We start from the raw sequence: 19,362 nt of genomic DNA, 5'->3' as shown, positions 1-19,362 counted from the left end.
GTAGGTGGAACTCTGGGCATCTATGAATGACAACTAAGAAGTACTCCTGCCTAAGTAAGCCATAGTTTCTTGAGATTTAGCTAATGACCAGGCAACAATGCCAGTGCACACTCAGGCAGGGGAATGCTCATCACTTTGCACTGTGCCAACTAGTCAATCACCTATAGCAATCGGAGCCCCTCCCCCGAGTGTCATCTTTATAACTTCCTCGTGTTCCTCACCTCTGACAGAAACTCGACAAACACTTCACACTACTTTCTTGCCTGCCACTTCACACTCTTTGATGTCTCACCTTCTAAACAAATTATATGTCTTTAATTCCATGAGACCCAAACCTACAGGCCTGTCTATGGCAACTGACCCTTGAACATGTAGTGGGATGGGTTCTGGGAGAATCAACTTCAAAGTATGTAAGATCACCTGAAAGAAGGGCTTCTCAGTAAACATGTATATGTGGTGGGAGTAATTTGATTATGTTAATTGGGGGGTAAAGACCCATCCACCACTGGAGCCACCATTCCCTAGGCATGGAATCCTGAGCTAAGAGAAGAGAAAGAGAGCCAAGCACAGTATGTACATATTTAGCATTCTCTGCTTCTGATTGTGGATGTGATATGACCAGCTACTCCAGGCTCCTGCTGCTTTGATGCCCCTCCCCCGCCAACTGATGGACAGGATAATAAGATAAACCCTTTCTCCCACAAGTTGTTTTTGCCAGGGTATTTATCAGGCTCCACCACCACTCTTCTGCCCACACGACAACTCGAGAAACGCCCTTTCCCGGCTCATTGTCTGTCTCAATGCAGAGCCCACACCTTTCTGTGAGAGGGTATTATTTTCTGGTTGTTTCTGCTTTATCGGCATTGGAGAAAATGACATAATATCTGTTCATGGAAGAAAGGACATTGGCGTGAGGTCAGTGGGGAGAGAGGAAGAGAAAGAGGGCTGAATAGTGGGTACATCAGAAGTAGGTGTGTGCTGCGGGGCCAGAAGAAGCCCTGGGAACAGTTGCGTTGTCCCTGGATTACTCTGGACAGGGACACATGTGGGTTTGGGCGGATCACAGGATAGCAGGGATCTTTTCTTTGGCCGGGGACGCAGGTGCTGGATCCCCACCGAGAAGTTTCTTCTCTGTCTCTTCTTCATTCTGAAAAGACAATAGGAGGAAGAGATTCATGAACGAAAGGTGAAGAATCCCGAGGAGGTTTCCGCACTTGAAACCAGCAGAAGAAGGGACTGACAGGGAATGACAGAAAGGAGGAGCTCTCCAGCAGGAAAGGTGAGGGGCAGAGTAAGAGAAGTGAGGAATAGACAAAGTGGGGAATGATGAAGGCAGCCACAGAAAGGCACAAGGTAGCAGAAGCCAGCTGGGACACGAGATGGGTTCACACTCCACAGACAGTGAGGGATGAAGGAAGATCAGGGACTTCTGAACCCATGTGTTACTCTCCCCTTTTCACTGCGGAGACCCATACTGCCCAGCAAGCCCCTTCCCAAACACTCACCAGGGCCTGGGAGTTCCGGCCAAACATTCTTCGGAGACTTAGTCCCAGGGAAGCCACAGACACAACAATCTCCAGGATACAGACCACCGTGAGCATGATGCAGAACGCTAGGAACAAGTTCTAGAGGCAAAGGAAGAACAGACTCAGTCAAGTGTTGGTTCCCCTGATTCACATCGCCACCTTTCCAAAGCCACACGCAATCCAGACACTTTCCAGGAAGGCAGGTGGCATTCTCTAAGTGACAAGGTGGCCACCATTTCTAATCCACTTGCTTGACTGGTGGAAATGACACCATGCCATCGATGGACAGCCCTTCACTGGTCTGGCAGCTTCAATTCCCGCCTCTTGACAAGCTCCCAGGACCTGACTGGTATACTGGGAAGCCAGAGGCACATGAAGAAGCTGTTGCAGGTTCTCAGGATGACAGCTCAGCTGAGCTCCCAGCCAAGAGCCACGTCATCTGCCTGCCACATGAGTGCCTCAGTGTGAGTGCCCAGCCCCAGTGAGCTCTTGGATGACCACACCCACTACCTCTCTAGGAAAACCCAGGTGTGAACTGTCTCGACCCAGCTACCCCAGAGAACCATGAAAACTATGAACAAAGAGGCATTTAAATCTATCTTATCTGCTGTGTGTTTGTGTGTGTGTGTGTGTGTGTGTGTGTGCGCACACGCGTGTGCACATGTATGATACCTTATGCATCCATAGGTAGATAAGCAGAATAGCCATTCAATAAAAAGGACAGAGTGGTGGCCTACAGCCTGTGCCCAACCCCACCTTTAATTCAGGGATCTTCATGTACAAAGTCTGAGAAACGCCCAGCTTCAATGATAGCTTTCTAACCAAAGGCCTTGGGGTGAAAGCCAAGTTCACTGAGCTTGTTCATTCCTGCCCTCCAGGGCTCCAGCCCCTGAGAGTGAGGGCGGTGTGGGTTCTGTTCTCACCATCATCATGTTCAGGTACTCTCTGCACCTCTCTGTCTTCCAGTCTGAGTCATCACTGTATCGCACTGTCCAGGGTCCATACCCAGGGTCCATGCTTGATTGCAAGGAGTTGCATGTGGAAAAGATCTCATCGTAGTAGAGAACACTGGTTTGCCTGATTAAGCTGTTCACACCCAGAACGGTAGCAGCTGCAGCTGTGGCAATGCAGGCCAGGAGGAGGAGACATGATACCTGGCCCTGGAAGAGAGAGGTCCAGATGCCACTCTGTTCATCAGTGGCAGAGTCACAGAGTCACAGCCTCAAACCCACCCAACTTCCCCTGCCACTGTGTCAGGAAGCCCCTGCTAACCCTCCAGGAAAGACCCATTGTATCCCTAACTAAAGGATAAAAGGTAGAAAAGCACGGGAAGAGTGGCCATTTTGGAGGGTAGAGATGGACAGGGTTTATGGAGGAAGCTGAGACTCACGGACAGTTTCCCCTGCCTCTTCTCGTGGACAATAGTACCAACTCCAGCTACAATTGCCTGGAAAGAGAAGACACCAGAAAAATAAATGGCCTCCAGTTTCCTTTTTTGGCTAGGTTTCCCATCACACTTCCACCAACAGCTCCAGGAACAGCCCAACTAAAGCAGGGTTCCAAAGGCAAGCAGCATACAAGCGGACACTTGTCACTGTGTCCTGCCCTTTCTAACCTTGCCCAGAAAAAAAAAAGTGCTTCAGAAGGGTTCTCTCCAGCCCCCAGGCAACCATTTCCCTTGGGCTCCACTTAGCTCCTTGCTAGTTTCTTACTCACCACAGACCCCGACCAGAAAGCACAGCCAAAGGCACACAGCTCAGTCCAAGGCCCGAAGTAGAGGCATACTCCAAGAGCACAGCTCACAAGCCCCAGCAATATCTGGGTCACCTGCAAGACAGGAGGGGGAAAAATCAGCCCCCTTCACATCACAGGGATAACTGCACAGCTCCAGCCCAGGGGCTGGGCTTAGCTTTCCCTCTGCTTTGGCCTCCTCACATCTCTGACTCTGGAAGGATCTGTCCTAACAGCTGCTGAGTCGCACTGGTCTGCGCTGCTCTCCATCCATCTGCCTTTCATTACCTTCCCCTAATGTCATCACTTTCTGCTGGTTCTTACCGTTCCCATCTCCTTCTCCCTCCGGAATATCATCCTGTTAAGTCCAGTACCTCCTTCAGCATCCAATCCCAACCTAACTCCTCATATCCAAACACAATGGCAAGGGCTCCGTGTAGACAGGACATAGTGCTGAGGGGTGGGGGGTTGGGGGTGAACATGCAGAGACATACATGAGCCCTTGGATCCCATCCAGATAAGCCTTGATGAGGTTAGCCATGCCTGTAAGCCCAGCATTGGGAAAGAGGTGGTGGGGAACTCAGAAGTCCAAGGCCATCCTTGATACATGGCTAATTTGAGGCCAGCATAGACTATATAAGGTCTTATGTGATGGGGAAAAAAGATGTGCCAGAGAGACCCCTTTTCGAAAACGGTGTGGCTGCAGATAACCTACCATGAGGGACATGCCTCAGTCTTTCAAGCTTAAGGCAGGCTCTTTAAGGAATCGTCCAGGCAGTGATTAAGGAGGGTGGCACTTAAAGCCATTTCCTTGAACCATGGAGTTTCCCGACAGGCTATCCTACCATGTGATGCTCCCCACTGCTCAAGCCCATCCCGATCTTCTCATCTCATCCGTGGTGCAGCCCCAATAAACCACAGACAGCCCTAACTATGATGAGTGTACTCCTAGAAAGCCCAATTGTCACTGACCTGTGCCCCATCTGCATGTCCTTCCGGCACCTCGGATTCATCCATTAGATTGTACCAAACCCTACACCCCAAGGATGGCCTCTGCCTTCCAGGGCTCTCACCATCTCTAAACTTCTGCATATTTCTGGCCTTATTTCTTCCTTACACCCTAAACCCATCCCTTCCCAAGTTGGGGGGAGGGCACTCAAAAATCCGGATTCCTGTTTCCTCTCATTGCATCCGCTCTGACACACAAGCACCGAGCCTGGATCTTCTTACCTGGGTTCCTCCTGGCTTTGAGGCAACCTGAGCCCAGTTTGTGCTCAAAACTCATGCATAGAAGCTGGTTCCGAGCTCCTCCCCCTGTCACTCACGGTTTCTGGCAAACCTTTACTTGTCTTTACTTTCACAGCACCAGTACTGGCGTCACCTGCGGCTGCCCTGTTCCTGGCACTCCTTTACCTTGGAGTTCTTTTCTTTCCGCATCCTGCTGCTCCCTGGCTAAGCCCGTTCCCATTAGCTTAGAGTCTTGCTCACACCCGGATCCTCAGATGAGATGTCCTCCCAACTTTGGTACGTGTTTATGTCACTGGATCTACTTTTAACTCTCGTCATGCTGAGAACTTCCAGGCTCAGGGGTCCTCTTCGCCTCTACTTGAAGGGTTTGGTTAGTGTTGTCTTGCATCTGCAGCCTTTGGCCCCCATGAGCTAACTCAAGGGAAGACCTGATCTCACAGCCCTGAAACTCTTCTCCTGTCACCCACTCTCTGTCGGACACAGCCCTCTCCGCGCCAAAGAGAGATAGTTATGTCTTTCCATCCGAATCCCTGCAGAGAAAATTCCAAATCCTTGCCCCAAATGCAAGGGGAGCCATGAGCTTGTGTGCTTCCCTGAGGATTCAGAACACTTTCCTCTGCATCCTATCCAAGATGGGAGTCCCCACCCTCTGTGCCACTTCAGGAACTCTCACCCCTAGAGACAGCTGCCCATAGTGGATTCTGGCCTGAGGCCAGGAGAGAAACTTCCTCAGGGAGCCCACAGCTCCCAGCAGCTGCTCCAAAGCAGATTTTTGGTGGATGTGGATGCTGATGTGAGTGGACTGGGGATGTGTGGAGGCCACTTTGACTCCATTCACAGTCACTGTGCTCTGGGTCATCTTTCCTGCTGGGGAAAACAACAGAGACAGATGAAGTGCCAGTTAGGAAAGGTAAAGTGGAGTAAGGAGTGGCCCAGGGGCTCAAGGTGAAGAGGATCTTCCGAGCAGTGCAGATACCTTGTCACAGTGGCCCTGATTGAAGATCCAAATCACTTGTAGAGCCTTTCACCAGGCACAGCCCTGGGCCCCCTCCCCAAAGGATTAATGGGATGCTATCGTTTGAATGTTCGGTGCTCCTAGGTGGTGCTCCCCACAGGCTCACACAGCTTGCTTGACTGCAGGTGCTTTTGGTGGGGGTGGATTGTGGAGACTTAGGAAGTGGGGACTGGCTGGAAGATGTAAGTCAATAGGGTATGCCTTTGAAGAGCATCTACCCCCTCAATCCCCCCCATAGTCATTCCTCCCCTCTCTCTCTCCCCTCTTCCCTCTGTCTTTCTTTCCTTACCACCTTGAGGCAAGCAGCCTCTAGGACACATTCCCTCTGCCTTTGTATTTGCCTTGCCTGCGGCCCAGAGCAATGGCCTTATCTCAGCTCAAAACACCAAAAAATAGCAATCCATGCCAACAAACCTATAAATCTACCCTCCTTCAAGTTGCTTTATTCACAGTAACATAAGGCTGCCTAACATAGCTTGGCTTGGATGTTACTCAGTGGGACGAAAAGGAACTGAGTTTACACACACACACACACACACACCACCACCACCACCACCACCACCACCACTACCACCATACTTTTACTAGTTAAAAAGTTGAAAAGAGGGCCAAGGAGATGGCTCAGTGAATAGCTTAGCTGTAGAGGTCCAATGATGGCTTCCTGTGATCCCAGCACTTGGGAGGTAGAGACAGGATCCCGAGGGCAAACTGACCAGCTAAGCCCTGCATTTAGCTGAGAGAACCTATCTCAATTAAATAGATATTAATCAAGAAAAACATGCAGTGTCAACTTTGGGCTTCCACAGGCATGCTTACACACATATGTGTGCACCTACACATACACATGTGCCCAGATACATATCAACATACATGCACACAGACTATACAAATATACACAAAAGATAAAAGAGAGTACAGCTTAAACCCTTCCTTTGTACCGTCTTCCAGTTGCCTCATTGCTTTCTATATGGGAACTAACATGACCAGTTTCCTGCAGAGCCTCCAGTGGCATGTTCTGTACACAACAGTATGTAAACATATTCCTTCTCACCCTTCCTCACAAATGGTCACCTATCATGCATGGTCCTGTACAACAAGGGATCGGTGTGCCCATATATTTTAGAATCATCCTACACCAGTCTATCCAAAGTTTCCATTTGTATGACTGCATAGTACCCCTATGTATGTGTGTGTCTGTCATAATATTGAAAGAGTATCCTATTGACAGGCACGCAGGTTATTTCCAACCCCTTTGCATGACAACCAGGGTGGAAGGAATAATGCATTTTAGTGGCTGTTGTCAGTGACACACACACCCCAGCCCCCAGCAGATGTGGTAGCAATGACCACGTAGGAGTTTCATCCAAGAATGGAGCAGCTCTCCCCCAACCTCCATGGAGTGTGCCAGCTACTTCTGCTTTCTCAGCTAAGAGATATCACATTCTATTGTAGGTTTTCATTTAATTCAAACACTTGCTCCATTTTCAATGCTTGAAGTCTGACAAATGTCTATCTTCATCCAAACACAGCTACAATCCAGGCATAGGAATGTATGTATTGTAAAAAGTTCCCTCCATGTGTGGTGGCACACACCTTTAATCCCAACACCATGGAGGCAGAGGCAGGTAGATTTCAGTGAGTTGGAGGATAGCCTGGACTACATAGCAAGTTCTGGGTCGGCCAGGTAGACACAATGAGATCCTGTCTGAAAAATAAAAATAACGATCCCCCAGTACTCTCCCCACATAAAGCATCTTCCCGGCTCTCCAGCTTGGTTCTCTCACCGCTTCAGTGGCTGGCTGGCTGTTTGTTTTGAAAGGCATTTTTTAGTTTATGCTTTTGTGAGTTCCTCCTCCTCACATGTCCTGATTTTTTTCCTTGAAGTTCTTTTATATTTGAAAATTACGACTGGCAATATGTACTGCTAGACACACACCCACATGAACAGGCATGTTTAAATTACAAACAGGCAGTAATTTTAACAGAGATGTTGATCTTTGGATTGTATATTATAATTTGGTAGATACAGAGGCAAGGACCTATGGTGCTGGTCCAGGTATTAATTTCTGAAAAACAGTTTCTACTGTGGTCTGTGGTATATATTACTTTTCTCCCACTGAATAAAACCACTGTTCCGAGTTTCCATAGGGCCTCAGGCGGGCCCACAAGGTCTTCATATTCTGCCTGATTACAGCCTCCATTCTAATCAGCACAGAGCTTAACACAGCTTCCCGACTGTCTCCTGTTACGGGCTTACAACAACCATTTTAGCCCCTCTGATGGCTTGCCTCTATCCAAAAGAAGTTCTGCCCACTGGCTCTCCTGGGCAGTCTGGTTAAGCATCAGTTCTGACTGGATATTGATGGCCACTCCAGTCACTTCCCTTTGCATCCCTCATGTTCTCCCCGACGCCACAGAGCACCCTCCACTCACCCGTGCACCTCAGAGTCGGAAGCACAGGACTCTGACAATCTTTCGGGAGGGACGAAGAGAAACACAAACGAAGGCCTCAGGTTCGCACCTTCCCTTGAGGTTCCAGGAATAAAGTCTCAGTTGTCTAGGTGCTGGTCCCCTCCAGACCCCCAGTGCTATCCCTGCCCTGGCCACCAGAATCCCTCTGCTTCCTCTGCAGAGCAGGAACTAAAGCCCTAGGCACCAAGAAGCCTCTCACCACTTCTGGCACCGCTCCAGATAGTGGCTCTCTAATATCCCTCCTCCCAGTGTTCAGAAACAAAGAAAAGGAACACCCCGTGTCCCCACAGCTGTCCCACCTCTGCGTGGTCTCAAGGGCCCTGCTCTTAGAACACAGACGTGAGGCACTGATAACTATGGAAGGTAAAGCCGGACTCTGACCTCCCTAGCCTCAGCCCTGTTTCCAGAGTCACATCCTCTGTCCAACACATCCCTCCCTCCCCAGAGTCCTACAGGAAAGCAGAGAGAGAAGGAAAGGAGAAGCATCCTGAGCCAAGATGAAGCTTGAGGAGTAGACTTGGAGACTCTTCCAGAGAAGAGGGAACCCTATGCTCCAAAAGGGGGCTACCAAGGGGCCGTGAAGGATCCTGCCTCACCTGCTGTCCTCTGCGATGGGTGGGGCTGGAACTGAGAGGTCTGGGAGGAGCTGAATTAAAGCTGACCCCAGAGAGAGGAGAGCAAGAAGGGGTTGGAGGGATGGGGGCCTGACCTGGAGCCTCTCAGTTTGCCAGCAGTTAGCTGACAGGAAAGGGCCCCACTTGAGGGGGTTCCATCAGGAGTAGATGATCAGGCCTGCTGTAGCAGGGATACAGGTGACACAGAGACACTCATACACCCAAGGTGGCACAGGCCAGCACCTGCTCAGAAAGCTCTATCCCTGACAGGATTGGGAGAGAGAGCACTGTGCAATCAAAGGATTCCACAGGAACAATCAGTGCCAACCCCAGCTCTTACCTCGCCCACCTTCTCCAGCTCTCCAGTGCCCAGTAAGGAGCTGCCTGCTGGAAAGCCCCTAAAGGGGCCCTCAGTCCCAGCTGCCTGCCAGGAAGTGTTGAGGTCTGCCCATTCCCCCTCCCCTTCTGGCTCCCACCCAGGTTCTTCCTCCTGCCAGGGCTGAAGTTCTCAACTACTGCCAGCGCCTCTGTGTGAGCTCTGGCCTTCCCTGCTGCACACTTTCCTGGTCCCAGAGGAATCAGGTAAGACAGCCCACCATCACTTTAGCATAGCTTGTTTCCCAGTCCACCCAGATCCTTCCAGTCTGACTCCCTGAGAGCTTGCTAGGGGAGTGGACACACTGGGGTGTGCCTCCAGGGACAGGTATGGCCTCCATCTCTACCACTCAATTCTGTGGGGACAGGGTCAGTCAGTGCTTGTCGTTCATCCAAGGAGATGGTGGCGTCTGGGTGAGGTGGTCTCCAGGACCCTGGTAGGGAAGAGATAATTGCGACAGAAGCTTATGGAGCAGTTAGAGGGGGACACTGTTTAAGGGGCTTGGCCTCTGACCTGGATTCAGAAAACGCTGCAGAGAAGAGATCCAATCAGGGGTTGGGTGGAGAGATAGGTTGTGTGGGTTCTGCTTGATCCAAACATCAGGCCCCTGAAGGCCATGGCAGTGGGGCACAAAGCAAATGTGGGGTGAAGCGGGTACTCCAGCATCAGGCTTCCCTGACAGACAACCCTCCAAAAGAGCTGAAGATACAGCCCCACAGCCAGGGGCAGCCATTCTGTGTCTCTGTTGGCCCCCAACTCCAAGCCACCTCTGAAACATCTGCCAAATATTTCTTCCTGCTTCTCCTTTTCTCCCTCACAGACGATGTCCGCGGACATGGAGACTGCAGACCTCGGCAAGGTGGACCCTGAAGCTCCACAACCCACCCACATTGACGTGCACATCCACCAGGAGTCTGCTCTGGCCAAACTTCTGCTGGCCGGATGCTCTTGGCTAAGGATTCCAGCATCCGCTTCCACCCAGAACCAGGGCAGCAGCAGAGTGCTGGTGGCCTCCTGGGTGAGAGTAGCTACGTGCTTGATGGGCCCTGGGAGGGACCCTCATTTGGGCCATATTTTCCTCTGGCCTCCTCTATGCCTAAGACATTGAGTTGATTTTGTCTCTGTGTGCAGACAGTTGCAGCTAACAGGTAGCCCTGCTGCTGGAGAGCTCTGTTTCAAGTCCTCTCTCTTCCAGGTGGTGCAGACCGTGCTGGGGGCTCTGAGTGTGGTTCTGGGTGGAACCCTCTACATAGGCCGTTATTTAGCCATGTATTCCGAAGGCGCCCCCTTCTGGACTGGGATCGTGGTAAGTATGGCATCATGAAGGTCCAGGGCTGTCTGAGAGCACAGAGATGGCGGTCCCTTTGCTTCCCTTCCACCACCACCATTGACGTGGCATCCCAGAGTGTGTAGCCAAACAAGACCTGAATTAAGTAAGCCAGTCTGGTGCTTGTGTACATGACAAGTGATGAAATGGTCGCCTGTGCAGCTGCAGGTCAGCTTTGTCTCTTGTCCCATGCTTCTCCCAGCAGGCTGACAGAAGCTCCTTGTCATCCGCAGTCATCAACAGTTAAGGCTCTCAGGGCTAATCTACCTCTAACACCTGCCTCGAGACAGGGGAAGTGGAGCACATCAGGCAGGAAGCACTGTCTTCTGCTCTCTTACTTCCTTATGCTCATCCTATGGGGACCCAGGGATGAATTGTGTCAGAAGAGTGCTATCGTATTTAACGACAGCTGGTTAGGTTGAGCTGGTTATGTCATAGGTACAAAGGACTTTCTGATAGACCCACACTTTCAGAACAGCAAAACATATTGAGAGGAGAGATTAAAGTAACCATGCTAATCCATCCAATGGCAGGACTATATGGACTGGTTATAGAATAATCAAATAGGATCAGGACCCATCTGCCCACCGAACTGTGTCAGACTTCCTGTTCTTCTATCCTAGTTAGATGGACCCAATGGCTGCTAAGACAAGTGTCTGGACCTGAGGCTGCCTAAAGTCACATGCTGCATTCCCAGCTTTTCCAACAATATGGGACTCTGACCTACAAGATCTCTGGTCCCTGGAACGTTCTTGAAGAATTTAGTGTGACTTTAAAAGAAGGTTGTTGGGATGGATAGGAAGGTTCCCACCTGACTTAACCGAGTGTACTTAGGTGTCAATAAAACAGTGTCCTACAGCCTCACAACTGTGCTCCAAGCTCATTGTCCCACACAGTTACTCCACCATAGACAACAGAATATAGCAGAACATCTGAGATGCAGAGGAAATGCTCTAGGCCATGTGGCTGGCACTACAGATGGCAGACACAGAGGAAATGAGGCGGGGGATTAATAGACACTTGTCCTATACTGATTCTTTTGGTTCAATCTCTCCTTAGGCTATGCTGGCTGGAGCTGTTGCCTTCCTTCACAAGAAACGGGGTGGTACCTGCTGGGTAAGTTTAGGACCAGGCAGGACCCAGGCTCTACCTCAAGGATATGCTAGACCTCCTGCCCCATCACACACAGGCTGGCTAAAACTGAATCTTTGAGGTCTCTCTTCTGCTCTTCCTAGGCCCTGATGAGGACCGTTCTTGTGCTGGCAAGTTTCTGCACGGCTGTGGCTGCCATCGTTATTGGGTCTCGTGAGTTCAATTTTTACTGGTATTTTCTCGAAGATGATGTGTGTCAAAGAGACTCTTCATATAGATGGCCCGCCATGCCTAGAACCACTCCAGTTCCCGAAGAAGCTGCTAGGATTGCCTTGTGCATATACTACACAAGCATGCTAAAGGTAAGCGGCCATGGAGAAGACCAAGTACAGATAGTGGCAGAGAGACGGCCCATGGGAGAAGGCACTCCATCAGCAGGAGGTCCCTCTCCTCCTAGTCTTGGTGATTGTTTCTAAAGATACAGGAGTGAGTAAACAAATCAGAAACTGTTCCCACTGCTGTGGGAATCACATACTGTTAGGAAAGAAACACTATGAGCCACAAACCATGCATGGCCCAGGGTTGCAAACATGGCAAGAGTTACCAACATGGTAAATGTGTGTCCATTCTGGAACAGTCTCTCACGTCACAGCTCAGGCTGCTGAGGAGAGTGGGAAAGGTTTCTGGGGAGTTCTACCCTCTATATCCATGACCCCTCCCCATTCCAGAAGCTGTAGACTTGGAGGTGATGGTTAGAAAGTGACCCTGGTCAGGAGAGAGAATGGAGAGGGGTGGGAGTGTGGCTGTCACTCCAGCACGCTTGTCTTTTGCCCTGTGTTCTCAGACCCTGCTCATGAGCCTCCAAGCTATGCTCTTGGGTATCTGGGTGCTGCTGCTCCTGGCTTCTCTCACCCCTGTATGTATCTACATCTGGAAAAGATTTTTCACAAAGGCGGTGAGTCCCTTTGTTGGTATGTTTGGGGCAGTGGTGCTGTATAGATGAGACATGATGCTTAGGGAAGAAGGGAGTTCATTATGTGAGTCCCAGAAAGAATCATGTCTTTCTGTCCTATCCAATACAGTCTGTTTCCAACCAATGTTCCTATCCAAAGAAGCCAGGGAAGGCCACATCTATCCTAGACCTGTGGCGCTTTTAGTCACAGGTCCTATGTTGCTGAGACTGGTTCTAGCTGGCTCCAGAATTACCTGGCCTAGAGCACAGAACCTTGTTTTCCTTTCTCTTCCTGTCACTAACATCTCACCTTGGCTTCTTCCTTAGGAAACAGAGGAGAAGAAACTGCTGGGTGCAGCTGTGATCTAGCCCTTTCCTCTTGCTCTGGGTGTCCCTCCTTCTGAAGCCTGAAAGAAGAATCAGGCAGGACTAAGAAGACCCTCCCCCACTAGCAGGGCCATGGCCACTGCCTGGTTCTGCCCAGCACCACAGCAGCTCTCAGCAGCACTTGCTTGTCTCTCCATCCTTCACCGTCCTATATCCCTTCTCAGGCAGCAACTTGATAATAAACTCTCCTGTTATTGCTGGCAGGTCCTTGCTTTGTCACACCAGGGAATTCACACTGTCTGGGAGGCAGGGCAGCGTGAGGACAGCAAGCCTCTGATTCTTCCCATAGCTCCTACATCCTACCCAGCTCTAGAATCATGCAACCTGCAAACAGATGACCGGGTGTGCAGGGTGAGGGGGAAAGGGACTGTCCCCTGAATTCTGGTTTAAGAAGATGGATGTCTGGTAGTTGGATAAATAGGTTTTTATTTTCACGTTGAGCAAAAATCAAGACATGACACCAAGATACAACCATTTCAGAAGTCTCATTGCTTTATGTTGAGGATGGAGACTTGCTATGTAGCACCATCTGAACCTGAACTCATGATCCTTCTGTCTCAGCCTCCTGAGTATTGGGATTACAGATTTGTTTCACCGTCCTGGTTCTGAAAACCTATTTTTCCCCAAGTTAGTTAGCCAATATATTGTGAGAAAACCCCCAGATTAATTGTCTTATAAAAATATATAAAACTTTAGGACAACATATGATTTGTATATTTTTAAATCTCCAATATTTATACTGTCAAGAATGTAAGAACAACCTTGAAGGCCCTAATGGGAGCAGGAGGATGACTCCAGAGAGCTGAGTCTGGCGGCAGCCTATATCAGGGTTCCATGAGCACCTGCACAATAGCATTCCTCCTGAAGGACCCAGAGGGCTCAGCATGTGTCTGTATTCATGGATAACCTATAACATCAAAAAGATACACCTCAGAATTGAGAGGCAGAAAGACATCCTAAGTGGGCTCTAGGGAAACACAGTGTGGCTTCTTAAGGTTCCCCTCTGGTGAGATGGTGAGAGACCACACAGGCTTCTACCAGAGGAACCCTTGTAAAATTCTGAGACTGGGATTTTACTGAAGGCTGACACAGGGATTCTCTCTCTCTCTCTCTCTCTCTCTCTCTCTCTCTCTCTCTCTCTCTCTCTCTCTCTCTCTCTCTCTCTCTCTCTCTCTCTCTTTCTCTCTCTCTCTCTCTCTCCCTCCCTCAACAGATTGTGCTATTCAAGACTCCCAGAGTGGGAAAGCAGGCATTCTCTCAAAATCCCTTTGTTTGCATAAGCTAGGCAGTCACATACTGCAGAATTTTGTGTCTGTGCATCCAAACCCACCCAGTCAACAAAAAAAGTATTCTAGCAGCCAAAATCTGAGAAGACAATCAAAGCCCTCCATGATGAACAGGGTGGTGTGGAGAAGTGGAGGAGACAACCATGGGCAAAGAAGGCTTTATACTTGAGAATGATGCCGATGCCGAGAAGCCAAAGATGCGTTAGAGTGAACAGTTGCCAAACAGACAAAGTTAAATTTCAAAACCAAAAGGCTACTTCGACCTCTTCACCTCTGCTTCCCATCTCAGAATCTAAATGTGGTCACTAAATATGAAAATTAACCAGCTCGCTTACCATCACCACTTGCAAACTCTACCACCCCCACAGCACCACCACAACAGGGGTGGAAAGAAGAGAACCAAAATTTCCAAGGTCCTGCTTTTTTGTTTTTCTTAAAGTTACTTTCAAAGGGGAAATTGGTATTTCTCATTTCTGTCTTGCATGCTTGTACAGATCGCCTGCATAATGCAGGCGACCTAACCAGACTTCAGGATGTTCTCTGGTTTCCTGTCCTACATCTTTGCTGTCCTTGCCTGCAGTGTGACCATGTTTGTTAAACTCTCAAAGAAGAAAAATAGAATCTTACTTAAAAAATAAAACGCCCTACCACAGACTGGAGAGATGGCTTAGTGGCGAAGGGTGTGGACTGTGCTTGCCAAGGGCCTGAGTTCGGTGGGATCACCCATGTCGGGCAGCTCACTGTTGCTCCAGCTCGGGGGGTGGGTGTAGATATCTCACAATGACTGCTGGTTTCTGTGGGCATTGCATTCCTGTGTAAATACCCACACAAACACGCATAGACATAAATTTTAAAATACTACTTTTTTTCTCCTTTCTGTCTATCAAGAAGTGAGGAGTGTTTCCATCACACACTCCTGCCGCCATGATGTTCTGTCCCAGTGCCTAGCAACCGTGAAGCTATGGGCCCAAACCTTTTCCTCCTTAAGAAACAAAAAGTAAAGCAATGGCAAACATAATCTTATTCTGATCATTCCAAGAACCTTCTTCTTACTTCAAAGGAGCTAGAGCAGGGTCCCCAAGTGAAGGTATAACCTCCCTTCAAGCTTCTACAACAGGTGTTAGGCAAACCTACCTAGTGGTCGGCAGGACTGACCTGGGCAGAAGGTGCGTCTTCAGAGCACAGGGACAGCAAGCAGTGAGCTGCTGGCAGAGGCTGGCATTGTTCCCCAATCTTTATCTTCTCTCTTTTACTTGTAATACCTGCCCTGGATATTGATTGTGTACATTACTTCCCCGGATAAAGGCTGTGTTCACCATCTTCCTTTGATGAGTTGATCTAGTAAGCAGATGAGGAGTTAGTCATATGTTCACGTCCTGTGAGGCGCACGTAGGCAGTATCCCCTGCTCTCCTTTCTGGCCCTGGAGCAGCCACATAGGTGATGTGAGGGAAAGCATGGTCTACACAGCACATGGATTGTGAGATGCCCAGCTAGAAGTTGGTGAGAGAGAGAAACTTGTATTCAAAGCCAGAAACCATTCTGAGCAATGCATTGTCACCTCACAGAGTGGCAGCTAAGTCCCATTGTAGACAAAAATCCATCATTAAAAACAAACAAACAAACAACTGTTGAGCTGGAGAGATGGCTCAGTGTTAAGAGCACTTGCTGCTCTTTGAGAGGACTCGGGTTTAATTTTCAGTATCTACATGTATAGAGAGATTTTAATCCAGCAATGTAGAAGTGGGGCCTTGTACTTCCTCCCAGCTCCATGCTCCTAGAAATAAGACTCAGACTCAAAATATATTTACAAATTTCTTGGCCATATAGCTAGGCTCTTCTCTACCTAGAATCATAACTTAACCCATTTATTTTAATCTACACTCTACCACAAGCCTGGTTACTTGTGCTCAGGTACCATGTGTCTGTCTCCTCACATCTTTCCCAGATGAATTGTCCACACCTAGCTCTACCACAGCATTCTTTCTGCCTCCTGGATGTCCCATCTTCTATTCTACCCTTTCCTATAGACTGGGTTTTATACTGACAGGTGATGCATTCATACAATATACAAGATATTCTCTCTACACAGCAACATGGCTACTCTGGTTAGAATGCAGAAACATCCTTAGCACACACCTTCTTAATCCCTCTGGCTGGAATACAGACATGCCTTTAGTGCACATATTTATTCCCAAACAATGAAGATAATGTTACATTGTAGATGTCTAAATGGGTGGCAGACAAAGTGACAAATCAGAGAAAGATTTGACAGAATATGATATGCCCAACTCTCATGAGAGCAGAAAGGAAGGCAGCATAAGAAGGAGCAGTACGGGGGAGGAGGAGGAGGAGGAGGAGGAGGAGGAGGAGGAGGAGGAGAGAGAACAAGCTAGACACAGGTGAAGACAAAACAAGCCAGAGACTGAGGAGCCAAACGATTAGAACATACTGCCAAAGTTAGTATGAGGCCAAGCAGAGCAATTCAGTCAAAGGCCAAGAGAGAAACCAGATTGAATCAGTCAGCTTGGAGAAAGAGTTTGAGCCAGAAGAGCTGAATTGAACCAGCCAACAGAGTTCAGAAAGAACCAGGAAGGGTGAGCATATTCAGCAAGCAGTAAGTCTCAGAGGCTGAACACATTCTTGGCCTAAAGTAGATTGTATGGAGGGTAGAGGCTTCCAGGACTAGGGCTAGCTCAGCAGACAGGGGCAATAAACCTCAGAGATGACATTTATATCAGAAGAAAAGCTACATTTATATACAGAGTAGCTCACAGTTCTAAAGGAACCTCTTTTGTCTCCTGTAGTCACCAGGCATGCACTTGGTGAACACACATACACACCGGCAAACACATATAAAAATAAATAACTAAAATTTAAAACATTAAAAATTTAGTGTCTTCCTAAGAAGGATCCACAAAGCATATCAGATACAGCGCATGGCATCTGGGTATGGGCCTTAGCAAAAGTCAGTGGGAAAAAGGCACTGCTTGGTAAAACCTAGAATAAACAGGTCAGAGGAAGACATGTGACTCTTACTCCACTTGACTGGTCTCCATCACATGCTTGATCCTCCTTATCTACCACCTGCATTCACTGAGGACATTCATATCCTCCCACAGAAATGTCCTTCAGTCTTCTCTAGTGTGACAAATGAGAGGCCAGCCCTGATGCATCGATGCCCACATACCCTCCAGTCCCTAATGCAGCTTCAACAGCCACTTCAAGTCTGAGTTCCTAGCTCCCTAGGCCAGCACTTAACCTTGCACTGCTCTGTCTCCAGCCACAGAGACTCCTGGGGGAGCTGAAAATGTTCTCCTACCTTTGTTTAAGAATAATGACCTTTCTAGAGTCTCAGCTGTGTGCTCTTTCTCACTGCTTCAAAATCGAAGGATGTGTTGCTTTTACCTATATAAGCCACAGCCAAAGGGAAAAGGCAGAGGGGTATATACCATGGTAGTCAGCACAGTGGGTTCCTTGTTGCAGGGGTGGGAGAATGAATAGGAAAGGGAAGAGACTGACTTATGGAATCACATAGGGGTCTAGAGTCATGGTCTCCCCCTCATTCTTAATCCAGGAAATGTGTATGTGTCATTAACAAAATGTGTACATGTTTATACCCTTTTCTACATGAATGCTATAATTGCAGTACAAACCATACACTACAACTTCCTGTGTCAATTTAATACCAAAATTGTAGAAGCAAGGACTTGTGGGGAAGTTTTTCATTGTGTCAGCTAACACGCACCTGCTCAGCAGTGTCTCGTTGAGCGTTCTGCATCACAAGAACATTTCAGAGTAATGCCTGGTCACTGCCAATGGCAGGACTTCTGATAAGATAGTTTCTGACGATTGTCCTCAAACATACAAATCACTACAATATTTATAGTTGGCTTGGATGTAGAAATGGCTCAGAGGTTAACAACACCGGCTGTTCTTCTAGAAGACTCGAGTTCAGTTCCCAGCACTCACATTGTTGGTAACAACTGTCTGTAATTCCAGTTCCAGGAGATCAGATGCCTTCTCTTGGCCTTCACAAGCACTAAGAATGCATGGGATACACAAACATATCTACAGACAATACACCTATGTAAAGTGTAAGACAATTAAACTCCAGGCTGCCACAGTACTGACTGGACAGCCCTCCTGATTTCTAACCTTTGTCTCTGAGTCAGTCTTCCTTTCTGTCTTTCCTATAATCATACTCACTCTCCCCTCAGAGGACTGTTCAACTTTGTACTGACTGGCCCTGTACAGGCAAGAATGGTATGAAGAACAGGGAAGATCTGGGATTTCCTGAGACTGCAGAGAAGATGGAGGACAATGATGGGATTGAAGCTGTGGAGTAGGAAGTGTGGGGCAGGAGACGGAAGGCGGGGCAGGCTTCTTGTCAGCGGCTCCCCAAGTCTGGAACCCTCCAGAGGCGGTAAACAAAGCAGCTTGCCAAATCCTGCCAGTAAAAGGCTATTTCCTAATAGAACAATTTGATTTACTGAATGTTTACAATCTGGCCATAACAAAACAGATCTAGAAATACTTCGGAAGCTAAGTCCACGCCATCTTTAAAAGCTCAAAAAGGAGGTGCTGCAGCAGGCCTTGTCTCAGTCTCACTGTGTAATGCTCATCAGAAATATGTGTTTTAAAACTCTGATGAGTTCTCAAACAGAATTAAAGGAAGGTTGCATTTAAATCCAGACTCCTAGTTCCCTCCATAGTCCTTCTCTGAACCCTTTGCTGCAAGCATCCAGATGTGACTAAACCTGCCACCTAGTGGCTATTTAAAATAAAACAAAACCTGGTGGTAGTTGGGGGGGGGGGGGGGGTAATTGAAAAGCTTTTTCCAAAGTGCTCATTCCCCGACTGAGCAATTGTCTCCTAGCACTTCCTGCATGGAAGGTCCCATCAGCCTCAGAAGTTCAAGGAGGCTCAGTTGTGCTGGTCCCTGCAGATGCTGAGAAGTAATGACCTCCACCTTCCTAGTTTGCCCAGACACCTGTTCTATCCCAGTCAGCACAGAGCTGTGCCCCTGGGTCCCAAATTTAGCGATGGAGGAAGAATTTTCCTACCACTCCACTGTCTTCCACCCTTCTCATCTCAGAATAAACAGAAAGTAGGTGCTTTAATTCTAGGTGGGAGTCACCCCTTTGCAGCTCACCCTTCCTCCCCGTGGTTCACAGAGACCCTCCTCAGCCCGGTCCTGACCTGGGCTATCAAAAGGACCCTGTCCCCACAAAGAAGGAGGTATAAATGATCTGAATGGTCTTTTTGTAACACAGTTGCCTCCTCCTGCCACGGGAAGCTGAGAGGACACCGTCTCCACACCACTGGAAGCAGTATG

At 48.6% G+C, this 19,362-nt stretch overlaps 2 protein-coding genes across 8 annotated transcripts; one reads left to right on the top strand and one right to left on the bottom strand.

The window, feature by feature from the left end:
- Positions 1-832: 832 nt before the first annotated feature.
- On the bottom strand, positions 833-9,011 carry Tmem176b (transmembrane protein 176B). 7 transcript variants are annotated; one of them, XM_021164437.3, is made up of 8 exons: positions 8,589-8,734; positions 7,954-8,046; positions 5,179-5,372; positions 3,243-3,353; positions 2,917-2,973; positions 2,450-2,686; positions 1,506-1,625; positions 833-1,147 (listed from the first exon to the last, which is right to left on the bottom strand). In XM_021164437.3, the coding sequence occupies exons 3-8, from the start codon at positions 5,362-5,364 to the stop codon at positions 1,061-1,063; spliced, it is 798 nt and encodes a 265-aa protein (XP_021020096.1). In that variant the 5' UTR covers positions 5,365-5,372; positions 7,954-8,046; positions 8,589-8,734; the 3' UTR covers positions 833-1,060. The 7 variants fall into 7 exon arrangements, with proteins under 7 accessions (XP_021020096.1, XP_021020099.1, XP_021020104.1 ...); XM_021164440.3 differs by having other exon boundaries at positions 5,179-5,369; XM_021164445.3 differs by lacking the exons at positions 7,954-8,046; positions 8,589-8,734 and adding an exon at positions 8,947-9,011.
- Positions 9,012-9,065: 54 nt separating this feature from the next.
- Positions 9,066-12,943, top strand: Tmem176a (transmembrane protein 176A). Its single transcript, XM_021164448.3, has 7 exons — positions 9,066-9,188; positions 9,803-10,000; positions 10,178-10,288; positions 11,369-11,425; positions 11,545-11,763; positions 12,246-12,356; positions 12,681-12,943. Exons 2-7 carry the CDS (start codon positions 9,806-9,808, stop codon positions 12,720-12,722), a joined length of 735 nt encoding a protein of 244 aa, XP_021020107.1. The 5' UTR covers positions 9,066-9,188; positions 9,803-9,805; the 3' UTR covers positions 12,723-12,943.
- The last annotated feature ends 6,419 nt before the right edge of the window (positions 12,944-19,362 follow it).

Source organism: Mus caroli, unplaced genomic scaffold (assembly GCF_978045245.1).
Source record: "Mus caroli unplaced genomic scaffold, Mus_caroli_1 scaffold_7, whole genome shotgun sequence".
Lineage (NCBI taxonomy): Eukaryota > Metazoa > Chordata > Mammalia > Rodentia > Muridae > Mus > Mus caroli.
Note: the sequence above shows the minus strand (reverse complement) of the source record. Positions and strands in the feature narration are given on the sequence as shown.